At 31.4% G+C, this 15,750-nt stretch overlaps 1 protein-coding gene across 4 annotated transcripts in view; it reads left to right on the top strand.

Moving 5' to 3' along the window:
* LOC148618759 (short transient receptor potential channel 7-like) overlaps window positions 1–15,750 on the top strand; it is a 51,976-nt gene that overhangs the window by 20,108 nt on the left and 16,118 nt on the right. For 3 of the 4 annotated variants that reach the window (XM_088577941.1, XM_088577943.1, XM_088577940.1), the window contains exons 2-3: window positions 8,664–8,757; window positions 13,268–13,918. In XM_088577941.1, coding sequence (XP_088434067.1) covers window positions 8,664–8,757; window positions 13,268–13,918 — 745 coding nt within the window. Of the gene's footprint in view, window positions 1–8,318; window positions 8,758–13,267; window positions 13,919–15,750 lie in introns of those variants that run through there. The other variant, XM_088577942.1, reaches the window with a different exon arrangement.

Genomic DNA, 15,750 nt, shown 5'->3' with positions numbered 1-15,750 from the left:
TTATAACATCTTTGAATTATCATCTTAATCACAGTTAAAGTCCAACATTATTACACTAATAACCTTTTTAAGATAATTGTATTATATATCTTAACATTTGATAAACATTTTAATTGTAACTTCAACAAAATTAATATTGTTTAAATTCATTCCCGTTGAAGATCAACAACAATACCATATAAGCAATTTATTGATTTTCTAGACAAAAATTATCTCGTTCAATCAACATAAATTCGAAAATAAATTCATTAACATTGACTTGATCAATTCTAAACGAGTTTAAATAATACAACATTATTTCGACAATTATAATCAATTGAATTATGTTAGTTACGTAACGTTTTCACTTTGAAATAAAGAGAATATGTGTAGAAGACATCCATATTTCTTCCTTTATAATTTCTTTGATAGATTAGGGAAGAAGATATCTAAAACAAATTGAACTTAAAAATGTATATGCTAAGGTTGATGCCGTACAAGATCGACGAGTACATTTGCACAAACGGCTGACTGAATTTGAAGATATTGGAAACGCCGAATATGACAAAGAGATCTCAACTAAAACTATATTTACTAATCAACTCAGTATCTTTTAGTTTGTTAAGGATCAAATATATACTGACTCATTACTAATGTGACGCTTATCTGTCAAGTTCTATCAGAGATTTGTAACTGTTAAGTATCGCTAAATGGCAAGTTGGACAGGTCCTGAAATCTTTACCTCGGTAATATGATGTGAAGGATGAATAAAAGCCTTATCGTGTTCAGTTTTTTGTAACAATTTCTAAACCAAACAATTATTTTTGCATCGTAACCCTTTTTAGTTGTTGTTTTCATTACTTGAATGTGATTCAAGTGTCCGAATTTAACATGTAATAAACACAATTAGCAACAAATCCTATTTACGAGAAAACATTTCATTACCAAATGCATTTCCTGGCCTTTCGACACACTGACATGTCTTGTGTTGGTAGATTAAGTATTAGAAAGGTTCAAATACGATGTAACTTTGCTCTAGCACTGTATCTGAAATGGTGATTTCTCGTCTCATTCTACGCATGGAGTGTACATGTAATCACTGTTTGATCTTAATTATGTTGTTTCATTGATTTATATTATGGAGCAGGATGATAGATGAAAGCTATTCTGATTTATATTCTTTACCGAATACTTAAATTAAATGTTTTGATTTGAATCTATTTTACAATTGGAATCACATCGTGCAAAATGATCGAATTGAAATCATTTGAAAAATTAATAGGCACTTTAAAATAACGTAACAAAAACAGAAACATACAGTATTTCCTATATGTTAATTGCGGCTAAATGCCAGTTAAGGTTAAGGTCATCGAACAAAGAAAGAATGCAATCGATAAAATGAAGATAGTTTACTTTCAAATTGTGCAAATATATTTAAAACGGCGTTCATTGGAAACGTTTCGTTATGATTTTTTTCCATTGTTTCTGTTTGTTATTCTACGGTAAGTTTGGTATTTTTTAAAATCGAACCGTATATCATAGGAACGGGAAAATTATTACCTCGAGATTCAGCTTCCGAACTTAATTTACCGAAACATAAAACGCAATTAATTTGATATCTCATGTGTGAAGTGTGCAGCTAATGTTTTTTTTTCTGGCTCTGGATCATGGTAAATACCTCAGAACAATTATTTAATTAGGAAAGAATGAATCTATACTACTATCTTAAACTAGATTAAAGTAAAATATCCGAAGCAATACTGGCTTGTAAATATTTGGTAAAGCATTTGAAGTTCTACAATTCATCTATATTATAATATAGTCCAGCTGAATACCAAAAAATAATTATGTACATATAACAAATAATCTTCTTTTTTGTGTTATGATACGAATGATAGCTTGTACTAAATTTGAGTATTCAAGTAATATATTATTCGCCATTGGAGACAAAAATCAGTAGTTGTTGAATTCTCTCTTTTTTTCTTTTTTCTTTTTTTTTTCTTTTTTCTTTTTTTTTTTTTTTTTTTCTTTTTTTTTTTTGGAAAGTAGGTGTTGCCTACATTTCCGTTCTTTATTCAAAATAGTTTTAAAGCATTTTCTCAAGGTATATGTTCAATGTCATATTAAAATGCGTTTTTTTTAAGTTTCAGAGTGGAATTTATGTGTTGTCACAAAAATTAAAAGTATTTTGTAAGTAATGCTTAGTTTCCTGACCATAGCAGAATATTTAGATCATTCAAATTTATCAAACTTATGTTTAATATTTAGGTTGAAAAACTATTTCAATCAATCTAATATTGTTGTTCTGCAGTCAACAAAAAATCCATAACTCATACAAACTTATATTACTAATCAGACAAATACATGCTTTAAACCTTTCCTTTATATAAAAAAATCTTTTTGTTTAAGTGTTTGATTTTTTAAGGTTCTTTCTTTTGTCCTTTCAGTTTTTTTTTAATGTCGATGGTTGATGAAACTAATATTATGCGGTGTTAAGTAGACCTTTCACGTATACTTGATGTCAGGAGTCACGTGGGCTGTGGAAATGACATACGTTTCTGGTCAGTTGTTATGACGTTTGATTATCAATTTGCTCCACTCATCATTCATGTGTAAATAATACTAGATTAGATTCTTCAGTGCATTGATTTTTCTGTAGTAGTTTGACAAGGGTCCCTATATATGAACAGAGAGTTAAAGACAGTGTAAAATGTTTTTCAGGTCTTATAACGAATTTTAAATAAATTCTGACGCTGGACGATTCGATTAAAAATAATCGATGTTGACCCTTGATAAAAGTGTGTCACATCGAAAAACATGCATATACATCGTAGTAATTTTTTTTTGCAAACTTTAATTGTTCTACAAAAGTGCAAAACGAAAAGACTATACTCTTCTTAAATTTATTTGTTCATTTCAAATGTACAAAAATAAGGTTCCACAAAAACTGGACCGCTAGTGTTTCATTTCAATGTGATAAGAATTACATTTCTCAAACAAATTTATCCATTTTATCCATATAAAAAGTGAGTAAATAAAATTGTGTTGTCCTTTTTCTAACTTCCAGAACATGATTGTAGACTATGGACACTTCATACTGTGGACGCCGCCAGCGGCCAAGGACATACGTAACACTAACACCCCCCCCCCAACCGTCAAGCACCTGTAGTCACTCCGGGTTTTTTCGCGTTCATGTTTCTTGTGCCCTTGTTTTTTTGTTTTTTTTTTTTGTTGTTGTTTTTTTTTTGTGTGACGTCTTGTTGTCTCTTATCTGTAATTTATTTTATATTTTCTTATGTTTACATTGTGTATATTTGCATATTGTGTATATTTCTTGTGTATATGTACGTTTTGGCCATGAATTGTCCAATATTCCAAATGCATTTTTACTATTTATTTGTTTTGTTTTGTTTTTTGTTTTTTGTTTTTTGTTTTTTTTGTTTGTTTAGTTTGTTGTTTTGTTTTTTTGTTTTTGCTTTTTTTCTTTCTTTGTTTAAATCTTTTTTTCTTTTAGTTTGTTTTTATGTTTTTGTTTGTTTTTATGTTATTTTTAGGTCTTATTGGATAGGCACATCTGATTTTATTCACGTAAACATTCGTGGTACTCACATGTACTTTCCTTTTAAACGTGGTTTTTATTTGAATAAAATCATGGTTTTTAAATGAGTGTTATCAAAATTTATCACAAATAGATTATGTATCATAGTCTACCAATCATGCTCATAAAATATTATATTATAGCGAAACTTGCAGTAACACTATAAAGTAAAGTGGAGTTAAATGACAGATGAATTGTCAACATCTGTCAATCACATTTAATTAGTAATCACAGCTTATGTGTTAAGTACTTGTTATAAAATGCTATGAATCATTACAACATATTACTCTTCACAAGATATCTATTTTTGGGAAAGGTTAACATAAAATTTTATTCCTTGGTTTAACAGATTAAATAATAAGATTGAAATTACTTCATTACTGTAATTTTCTTGTCGCTTTGAGGTTTTCATCTAAGTGTTCCGATTAACAATGTTATGGTGTCTGAATGCAGATTAGATCTGCTTTGAAAACGCACGGTATTATGATAATCAAAACCTTAAGTGCAGTTTATGGAAATGAATAAAAGTATGTTTTCGTAAAAATATTTTTAGATAACAAAAACATCCAGTTTCATTTGAAAGTTAGCAGATCGTAGGCACAAAAATCAAGATGAATATCCATAAACTTTTATAATACATCAAAATATGGTTAGTTGTTCACGTTTGCATTTACCAGATTGATTTGATACATAACTTCAGTAAGGGTATTGATTGATATTTGAAAAGTCAAACAGTGAATATAACAAATGTGTGGGGTATCATTGACAGTTACCATTTTGAAGGAAACTCTAAAAATCAAAAACAAATATTAAGCAGCAAATGTACAGACGCTTAAACAATAAAACAGTCAGCTAAGTTTTACAGTGTATCTCTTTAAAATGATATTGACTAGAGTAGAAATAGGAAATCCATAACTGAGAGGTTCTACCATGTGAGAGGTTCTACCATGTGCAATACAAGAAATGAAGCCTCTGTGCTTGAGATATTTTGAAGTTTTTAATACAGCAAATTTTGTTAAATATGATGATAGTAGGAAATATGATGGCAGTAGGTACGTAATGTCCGAAAACTTGACTTCTCAAGCTGAATTTTGAGGTCATGTTTTTTTCCATTTCTATAATATGATATTGACTAAGTGTCATCGAATTGTATCAGCTTTAGAATCAGAGTTTGTTAAATCAAAAACATATCTTTACAACAACACAAAACAAAAACAAAACATTTATCGCATTGAATGAAACGCCAACTTAATGTAAACAAACTTACTGTAATACCTGTTTTATGATATGTAAAACCAGATTATTTATAGTTTTCGAATGAGAAATGAACGGTTTCCAACGGTTCATGAAATGATTGAAAGTATTTGATCTGATTGGGTTAAAGTCTGCAGCTAACGTTCTGTAAAATTACATAACATTACAGAGTTCATTGGACCTGTACTTTCTATATATTTCCTTATCCAGACAACCAACGTCTTATTTTACAAAACAATAATATCCGTTCAAGTCAATCGCCAACGGACCAAATGCTATCATTACTCTTCGATTTATTAAGATATAGCGAATTCAGGCAAGATTTCATAACCTAACGTCATGTATTTAAGTAAGAGTGGGTCTAAAAACTGATATTTTTAAGTTTCACTTTGTTTATTGTATTGGCATTTTCCGTAAATATAGGTCTTTCATATACAGTGATATTCAATTTAACCATATAGAATGCCAAACACATATAATAACAGCAACAAAAAAGATATTTTAACCAATCGAAAATACAAAACGAAGAGAACTTCGCAAAATTTAAACGTCCTTAAAAAGTACTCACAAGTTGTTTATGTCCTTTCCGGTATAATACTGAGGGGAAAAAAGCAGTCCCTTAGTATGAAATTGCCGTCTTAGACTTTAATTCTATTGATTACATCTTGCAGTTATAAAACACCATCCCACAAATTTGTTTGTAGCGAGTTACAAAAAAGATGGTTGATCACCGAGCTCTCGAATAATGTGAGAGTTGAAAGAAGAAAACTCTATAAGTTTAACAAATATATAGAAGGGGAAATAATTGAAATTGAAATAGGAATTCTACTAACTCTCTTATCACTTTATAGCTCTCCTTATCATTTTGATTTTGAACATTTTCGTTACATATTTTCCCAAGTATCCGAAAAAAAAACATTTCGTTTACAGTACATTATGGTAATTCTCTTTTGACTTGAAGTAACAATCTGATATCTAATTAGTGTTAGAGAAACTTGTTTGTAAGCAATTATATCGATACAAATACTAATATATAATTCTCTTGCTTCTCTTTTAAATGAATCTTTACTGAATATCGCAAAGGATTTGGCAATATTTATTTCGGTACTACGTCGGTGCTATCGTTATACAATTTATTGCTCAATTCATATAACACCGGCATTATTGAGTTTGACAGTAAGAAATTCTAAGAATAACTTACGTAATTCCCACAACCCATAACTTACTATGTCTGGATGTTGTAAGATGGATTGTACATGCTGGAACAGTATCTGTGAAATCGTAATATACCACTATGATGGGAAGATGATGGTGTTACAGATAGCATTACATCCCACAGATTTCTTTCTCTGTCTGTGTGGTTGGAATACAATTTATGACTTTGTAATGCTTTAGCAACGGAGTTCAGATGTATAATGATGTCCAATTTCTAATGATGTTTTAAGAATATTTTATTGGGAAAATGACTATTCTCCTTGTTTGGTGAAGGAGCGATGGGTCGTTTTGGGTATATATTTTACTTTTTATTTTTGCTCTCTTTTGCTATTGTAGGTTTCAGACTTTTTTGTGTTTTAGGAAGGATAATATTATTTCTGTGCTTTATTTTGAAAAGAGTTCTACGAATTAATTAATTGACCTGAGAGATTAATAACATTTTTGTATATTTACTCTTTGTTTTGTTGTTGTTGATTTTTTTCCCTTTTTATGTTGAATTAATGCCTTTATTAAGATTAGAATAAGTGCTGTCTCGGTGACATTAACATGTAATTTTCAAAACATGTAACCTATATATCGAACAGAAACTTGACATAGATTATATCTGTATATATATTTTACACACTATGTCAATAAAAAAAACCTTCAAATGAGTAAATGAGTCAAAGGACAGTTTCGCAAGAAAGCCAACTCAAGTAAAGCTGTTATTGTATTTTGCATTTTATTTTGTTGCAATACTACTCGGAATATAATTTATATGCCTAGTATCCCTCAGTTTATAAGCGGAATGTTATGAATTCTGAGTGTTATGGAGTTATACATACACATTTACCAAGGCAATGTTCTCTAAGTAATCTCTTTGAAAAATAAACTGCTCAATCCAGGCAATTGTAAAAAAAAAATCAGACGTATCTTTGATACGCATGAATTAAAGAAATACCATTTACAGTTCGATCAATCATATTTATCTAACCGATTAACAATGTATTGAAACATATTTTGATCAGAATCATCGAAATGTGATTCGCTGTATATGTAGAAATTTCACAGGGAGAAAATTTTACACTCAAGAATCGGGCCAAAATTGCCCTTACAAGTCTCATCTTGTTTAATTCTAAGGATGATATCAACACAACAGAAATGACCCGAAATATTACTCTTCTGATAAACAAATGTATCTGCAACACACTGCAAATGCATCGACAAGCATTACACAGGTGAGCTAGCCGAATGAATGTGTGGGACTGAACAGAATCTATTACTTTTTGTTTCTGGAAACATTTAACTGACTTTGTTGTTCCAGAATCACTTAAGAGAATGATTTATTACTAGTAGAAGTTGAAAAGAAAGCATTATAGAGTGATTAGAGGTCTCATAAAACAATTACTGTGATGCTGGCAAACAAGATGATGAATCTTTGATATATCGTATGTCACTTGTTATTCCTATTTAGGTATGGATCGCTTTATTTACAAGAAACTTATTGCTCTTATTTGATTATGTACGCACCATTTGTTAAATACAGCATTTTAGTAGCTTTTCAACTTGTGGGCTGCTTTCAATCAAAACTTGTAAAATTAGAGTCAAGATACTGTGTGATTGAATGCAAAACTAAATTGCTGCAACAGTGTGGAAACTTCTAACGTCTAAAACATATTAAAATTAAACTTTATTGGATTATTGATAATTTTACAGAAAAATTTATCAACTGGCAACAAATATTAAGTAATTTCTGTACGATTAAAACACGAACGAAGTATGTGAAAAGCCACAGATTGAAACTTGGAGTTTGAAATAACTGAAATTTGTTGATCTGTGAAATATAAAATATAAAGACAAGCAGATTAATTACCGGATCTCTAATAGATTATTATTTAATGACAGCGGATTTTTGTTAGTTACAGCAGTATTATCATGTGGCCACAAGATTAACGTTATAACAATGATGTCACCCTACAATCTCATTATGATGATGTATTAAGTCTTTAGACGTAATTCACGCCACGTTTGATTATAGTGTTTAGTTGATGTATGTTTGAGTTAAGAAACTGTCAATCTTTCTGCGGGTTATCTTTCCGACAAATATTGGGAGAGGTTATCTTAATATAAAATGTAATTTCCGATAAGATCGTCCTGTTTTTACATGATATTGCTTATCAAAATATGAACATGGGTTCTTCGCTTAGCCTTTCCGATAATTGCCTACGAGTGGTTTAATTTGGTTCAAGCTGAGAGCCGATCATACCTAATGTGGAATCTTTTAATTCAACATATTTATTGGCTGCATGTGAGATCTGAACTTTTAACCGGTGAACTATCTGCAATGCTTATTGTGGATCTTTCAAGATGGCACTGGAACTATCTTTTTGTTTGGCAAGAACGATAATACTTGCTGTTCTGTGTCATAAGTAAACAACAATGTGGCAGTGGTTCAGTGTATTGTATACATTCAGGCGATGTGACATTGTTATTTGATGCGTGTAATTGTAAAACACTTTTATATGTTTTTTGTCGATTTGAACGGTGGTACCAAATCCTCCAATATGTCCTCAAACAACATGTCAAATAAATTGTTACCATGCATTGTTTATAACTCACCATACAATTCTCCATCCAGGGGCGTCGACTACACCGGAAGTACTGCCGAACACAAGAGGGCGTCAACCATGCCTTCCCAGGGATCACTGTTCACTAACTTTGAGGATATACAGGTAGGTCAACTTCATTTGATATATGCTCAAACATTTTTTTTTTTTAAATTAGAAAGGTCTAATCTAAATAAGACTAGTTCTTCTTCACATTTTATGTTGTGATAAGACCTCCATTGTAAGATTGGTTAACGGATTTTATGTAGCTCCTTATATCGTTTAAGTATTTTGAGGTAAGAACAAGGATGTCAATCCAAATGCTTCACTTACTGCAACTGTAAATTGAATGCTTTTTAGTTTCAAAATCATTTGAGTTGCAGCATTGTTTCTGTCAAGACCATGATTCCGGAAAGCGATTTTGAAATAAATAGTCGAAGTTCTATATTAACCGGTACCAATGGCTTACCAATAAATATAATTCCATAAAACACTAAAGCAAAAATTACTAATAAGCAACAAAACCGAATGTGTGATTCGTTACTCCTTGTACTTGTATTTGTGTATCTTCAGAAATATGTTTAGTTTGCAAAAAAAATTAAAAGTAAAAGATAGTACAGAAAAGATGACCATTAGTGGTAACTGATAAATAAAATTAATTAAATGAAAAACGTGATATCATATATACCTACTGGAAGCATTCATGCAAAAATAAACAAATTTAAGTGTTGGCAAAAGTTATATAGCAATGACTTATGTCAAATCTTTCATTATATATGAACGACTACTACATCTAAATTCCTGATATGGCTTTATCACAGGAATATGACATGATGTGGATAGATTAAATTAGTCATCTGAAAAAATCTACAGTAATCGCTGGTTGTCTTATATGGACTGTCTGTGTACACTATGTCAAACTATTTCATACTACTTCTAACTACTATCTGTGATAAATTTAATTTATATTGGACTCGTCTTAATCATCTGTATCACGGATATCTTACGAAAAGGATGAATTACCCTCCTCGCGTTTCTTTGTCTTTTTCATTTTATTTGTATTGTAGTATTTGTTCTTCATGTGTAAGGATTTCTTCCTTGTTTGTACCTTCCGAATGGCTACAACTTCTTTTTAATCCATTAAATACTGCACCAAATTGTACGTAGGTTGTTTTTGTGATACGAAGAATGTATTGGTAGGAATTCGCAGGATTTAATAAACACGTTTTGACTTTTTAAATATACATTTTATTAGTCTTTGCATCCCAATGTAAAAATATTCATCTTAATCCTTGTGGATTGAGTGCCATTTGCTCCTTTTGACGACAATGGTATTTTGCATTTCAGACTTATCACCGTAATTTCGCATTCAATACTGTTTAAATATTCTAAAATGCATACTTACACCTGCATATAATGATGTCATAGTAAGTGTTTAGTATAAAGTGTGTTCCTCGTCATAAAGTACTACAGGTTGTATTTTCTATCGCTATGTGAATCGACAACTGTGGAAAAAATACGTGAATGCTGTATAAGAGAGGATTAATCCACGGGCAAAAACTCGTTTGCTTACAAAAAAACTTAAAGAGTAAGGAAAACAAAAAATACAAACAAAAATAAAAATACACGAGAGGAGCAACAACAACCCCAGCATAAAATCCTGGGGATGAACTCAAGTGCTTCAATAGGGTGAGCACGCCATCATATAACCCGAGATGTACTCAGAAGCTCAACAGGGTGAGCATTTAACATAAAATCCCGTGGATGTACTCATGTGCTCCAAAAGGGTGAGCATCCTACAAAATAACCCGTGGTGAATTTATCTGCTCCAAAAGGGTGAGCAGTTACTGCTTTTTGCAAGCACTCACTGTGCGGTGCGATGTGCACCGGGTGTTTGCGAAAGATCGACACCTCATCAATATATTCATGTCCAATAAAGGGGAAAAAGATCGTTGACAAATGTAGTTAAGTAGACATTCTGGAAACAGTTTTATTCCATAACAGACAAAGGTTAAGATGATGACCGTAGGGCTTAATTTCGACTTTAGTATATGGACAATATATTCATGTCTTAATAGTTTCTGTACGAGTCGGTAAGCTCGCCCAAGACGGTGTGTATAGTGACAACAGGTTCAACAGTTATGGCAAAACATATGAGCTATGGATACTCCATACGCTGAGGTAGCTAGAATATTCCCCATAGAGATATCAAATTTGTCACCATTGACAATGAGTTATATTGTTTTTGTATTTTACGATCTGAACATTTGCACTAATACCCACAAAACTAACAAAATTTAACTTTGAAAACACATTGAAAACTTTGAGATATAAAACACATACACATTTTATAATATCATTTTGTAACGTCTCAATGTTAAAGGCATACAGTTTATTTGAAGTAGTCACTAATGTACATAAAAACTTGTAAATTAAATCATTTGGAATTTAGTGGAAAACAAGGGTCATCAGTGAATTCATGAAACCCCTGCAAATCCCAGATGACAGTCATTCTATTACTCAAAGTTCAATCTAATCATTAACTTTATTTCATAAATGCAAATTGTGATAAAAAAAATATATACACCGCCCCCTTTACAACAAAGAAAGAAAGGAACAAAAATACTAGTTTGGTTCCAAGACTCTGTCGTTAGTAGTACGTTTTAGTAAAAATTTTCATTTGATACACCACGAGATCTTTGCTAAAACATAATTTTTGCGGGAAAATGTTGGAACAAAAACAAATATAAAGGCAAATTCAAAATTTATTTTCTTTACAATTTAACAGCCTTATAACCTTGAGAAGAACTGTAATAGAAGTATAATGTTCTATGAATCATATGGCCTCAAGTTGTCAATTATCTGAATGAAAAATCAAAGAAAATACGCAAATTGCTAATATAAGTCTTTATGATGCACAGCAAATCGTAAACATTTTGCGAAAAATCAACGACATCCAGAAATACTACCTTTATTGCGATATAAAATGTCCACATGCGTAGGGAGGTTGGGTATAATGCCAATGTAAATTTATGCAAATCAAATGATTATGGTAACGGAAAATATCGTTCAGCATTTCTTTTAAGAAACTTCTCGAATTTCAAGAAAAAAGAAAAGCTTTACATTTGTGATAGAATTGCCATTTAAGTCTTTCTGTAAAATGCAAATTGATGGTAAGAAATGATTATGACATATTTGTTTGGCAATGATTTGAAGTTTAGGGTCTAATATTGGACACAAGATGGATTGACTATGATGAACATTGTGAACTTTTACAATTGATTTTCAGAAGAAATTCTGCTAGATAATGTTTATCTCGTGTGCATAAGTTAAAACATTTTATTGAATTATTCAACTAATAAAATGATACGTGGCTTTGAAAATCAGTTTTGTGCACGAATTTTTTAACGTTATAAATTAATTATATCGTTGCAGACGCGCTATAGATGGTAGCTATGAAAGTTTCATATGAAAGTTATGAAAATAATGCTCCTATAATTAAACCGTTTCGTAAAAAATAAAGATATGTGTTTTGTGTGGTAATACTAGGTGCAGCAACTTGAAATAAAATATGTTCAATTTGCAGTACTTAATCAAAGCAATATAGTTCATATTTGATAGGGAAAACTGAAACAATATCACTTTTGTTATATCTGTTTTGTGATTAACATTCACAATCACGCTGTTTCCTTGTGTTAGAAGAAATACTAGAAACAATAGCCGTATATCCTGAACATGAGGCATTGACTGATGCCTTAGAATACAATAAGAAAAGACTAGTTCTCTACCCGGACGGAAATGATTCTATATGTTGTTGGTATTATTCAGCCATAGGTCTCTGTTCTGACGGAAATGATGCAGTATTTAAGGTATCATCTATCCTCCTGTTATCAACTCTCTGAAGCGTTCTCGATAGGTTTTCTTCTCCAATTACCTATCACGCCATTGTTTACGGCCATTGATGTCTCTCCTAACTGACAGGAGGCTTGTCTTTGACAGAAGTCAGACATCATGTTCTAAGATATCAATAGCTATTGAAAAACCATTTACCATTCGTCAACGACTTATATGATGTCGTTACTTTAATTGAATTTGTGTCACTGTTTAGATACTCAAGCACTTAGTGGATACTAATGTCACCCAATCCATTAATTTTGCATAGACCTTTGCAAGACCGTTGAGAACATTAAAATAATGATATTCTGCATGCATAATAAGTCCATGTTGCTTACACGTTTTATACTATTTTCGTCAAGTTCAAAAATACTACAATTGTATGTCGCATGTTTTTTTTTTCAATTATAGAAGTCATTTACTAAATTATTCGTTTATTTTAAAACGTAAAGGTTGAAGACGAGATTGTCTCAAATAGTTTTATATGATTTTGTGAATTTATATACAATAGTTAATTTTGGTAGACGTAATCGTTTCCACATCGGATACGAAGAAACAGGCAGAAGTTTTACATGTACAACTTGGCGGAACCTCCTTTATATTCATTCTTGATAAATTCATAATATAACAACAAACTGAAGAAACCAGAAAATGTTAAAACTAACTAAATAAAAACACAATCGACTTATCTTTGTATCTGAATTTAAAAAGTGCATGTTTCTTTTCCTAAATATATCTATAGCTTACAGATGAAGAGAGAGTGTATCTGAATGCAGCGTCCCTGGGAGATGTAGGAATCATTCGCCAATCCTTGGAGGAAAAGGGTCCCAACCTCAATGTCAATTGTCTGGACTATATGGGGAGGAATGCATTACACCTAGCCATTGACTCTGAAAAATTGTATATTATCGAAATGTTATTAGACAACTTAAGCTTTAACTGTATAGAAGAAGCATTGCTTCATGCTATAAGTAAAGGCGGTCAGAAAATTGTCAAGATTATCATAGAACATCCGACTTTTATTGCTGGAGAAGATCGCTTTAAGAGGTCAGGTGTTAATGAGGCCTTTTTTAGGACAGAGGAGAAAAGTCAGTTTCCGCCGGATATTACACCTTTAATTTTAGCAGCTTCTTATAACAACCATGAAATTGTTCAAATGTTTCTCTCCAGAAATCATCGAATTGAGAAACCACATCCAATTTATTGTAAATGTACCGACTGTGTCATTAAACAAAACTATGACTCCCTGAAACGTTCAAGGTCCCGTTTGAACGCCTATCGAGCCCTATCTAGTCCAGCTTATATGGCGTTGTCCAGTCCGGATCCAATTATGACAACCTTTGAACTTAGACAGGAAATGATGAAACTTGCAGAGGTTGAAAAAGAATTCAAGGTAACTATTTTCTAGGTTGTAAGTAATATTTGTAACAGCTTTGCCTATGCGGAGTGGATAGAGTAATTTATGCTCAAATTACGATTTTTTGTTTTAAACTGAAGACACGAGAATATGGTTTACTTCATAACACCCGTTCTGAGCCTGTATTAAGAACGCAAGTACGGCTTGCATAAGCCATTTCCAACAGAACGTCTTCAAACCAATTAAGTTTCAGAGCCCTTCATATAAAGAACGCTCTTTTTGTCCCTATTTTGTCGTTTTTTTGAAATGATGAAAACGGTGATATTCAAATAATTAGAATGTCTTTCTTCTGTCTTGAGTTCCTTGCTTCTTCAAAAAGAATATCAGGCGACTTGTGCACCAAAAAAAAAAAAACACCAATTTTGGTGTGAATGTTATTCATTAGATATGCTTTTGTATCTTCGTTCTAAACCAATTAATTTATGACTTGTGGCAAAGACGTCATTTTTTAAGCATGTACATACGTATTCATTCATGTTTGAATATTTGGGAGGGAGTATTTATTTTTGCAGAAAAAAACACTCTATTTCTTTCGTTATCCTTTGAATTTTTCTAATTTGTCTGATTAAGGACATTTCCAAATCACAATTTTGGCATGTTGATAGTAAACAGAACGACGGCTACATTTTACCGACTTGCTGTATCGATAAATAATAAAATTGTCAGACATCATAATTTCAACAGCAAGTATTCTTTATTTACTCTTATGGGCTGTCAGCACGAAATTTATCAAAATATTTTGGTCTTTGAATCACATTTACGTAATATTACAGTAAGATATATTTCCATTAAATCAGTTCTTTCTCCAGACATGGTCAGTAAATGTAATTAATTATATAATAATATCTACTAAGTTATAGGATATTGACATTTATCAATAAATTGATTCATAATTCTTTCTTCCTTTTCTAAGGTAAAGTTACGTTTTGCGACAAAGGGAAGACAAAGGGGTGGTAACAAAAGTAGGAAAGAAGAGCTTCGGTGTTCCCAATTATTTTGTCAATTAACACTCAATAAACCATAAAATATCAACGGCAAAAACACTTTGGTTATGGTTTGTGACAAGTACAAGTTCAATTACGATTTGTATTGTTCTATTAAATATCAAGCGTACATTATACTTACAAGGGTCTAAGACATGATATATTCGATACACTTTCCCTTATTAATGACATTTGTTTTTTATGTTCTTTGTTATTCGCTTTGCGTTTTTTTTTTATTGCTATAAAGATTAGGTCGATTTTCGTCTTTTATAAATATTTTCAATTCATTTGTTTTTACAGCTTGCTCTATGATATGCCCATTATTGAAGATTTTATAGGTGACCTGTAGAAGTTTAGTTGTTCGTTGCTTGGTATTTGGGGGATGACTGTCTTATTGGCAATTATTCCAAGTATTCCTTTTTTACATTGGGTAGTATTCCAAGAATGCAACTCATTCTTTACATAAGATTAAAATGCATATCAAAAATATTAACTTTCACAACAGCAGCATTTTAAATTTACTGATGAAAACATGGTTTCCGGACAAATCAGTTACAATTGACTCAATTTTTGTTTTACAATTTTTCCATTCTAAGATTGCTGTCTGTCTTTCTCGTCGGTCTTGTATCTCTAATGTCTCCTATTCAAACAATTTATGGTGGTGCCATTAAAAGTAATATTCTTTTCGAGTTCGTTCCACTCGTGTAGGTAGTCCCAAGAGATATTCTGAATTATTTTGGTTATCAGTATGTCGTTATATCTGACAGCTCGATGATGACTTACATTGTTTTTGATAGTACATCACTGAAAAGAACAGAACAGTTT

The sequence above is a fragment of the Perna viridis genome, chromosome 4 (genome assembly GCF_037379345.1).
Source record: "Perna viridis isolate PV_CMFRI_1.1 ecotype Kerala chromosome 4, ASM3737934v1, whole genome shotgun sequence".
Taxonomy (NCBI): Eukaryota; Metazoa; Mollusca; class Bivalvia; order Mytilida; family Mytilidae; genus Perna; species Perna viridis.
The sequence above is the reverse complement of the archived record's forward strand: the minus strand, read 5'-3'. Positions and strand labels throughout refer to the sequence as shown.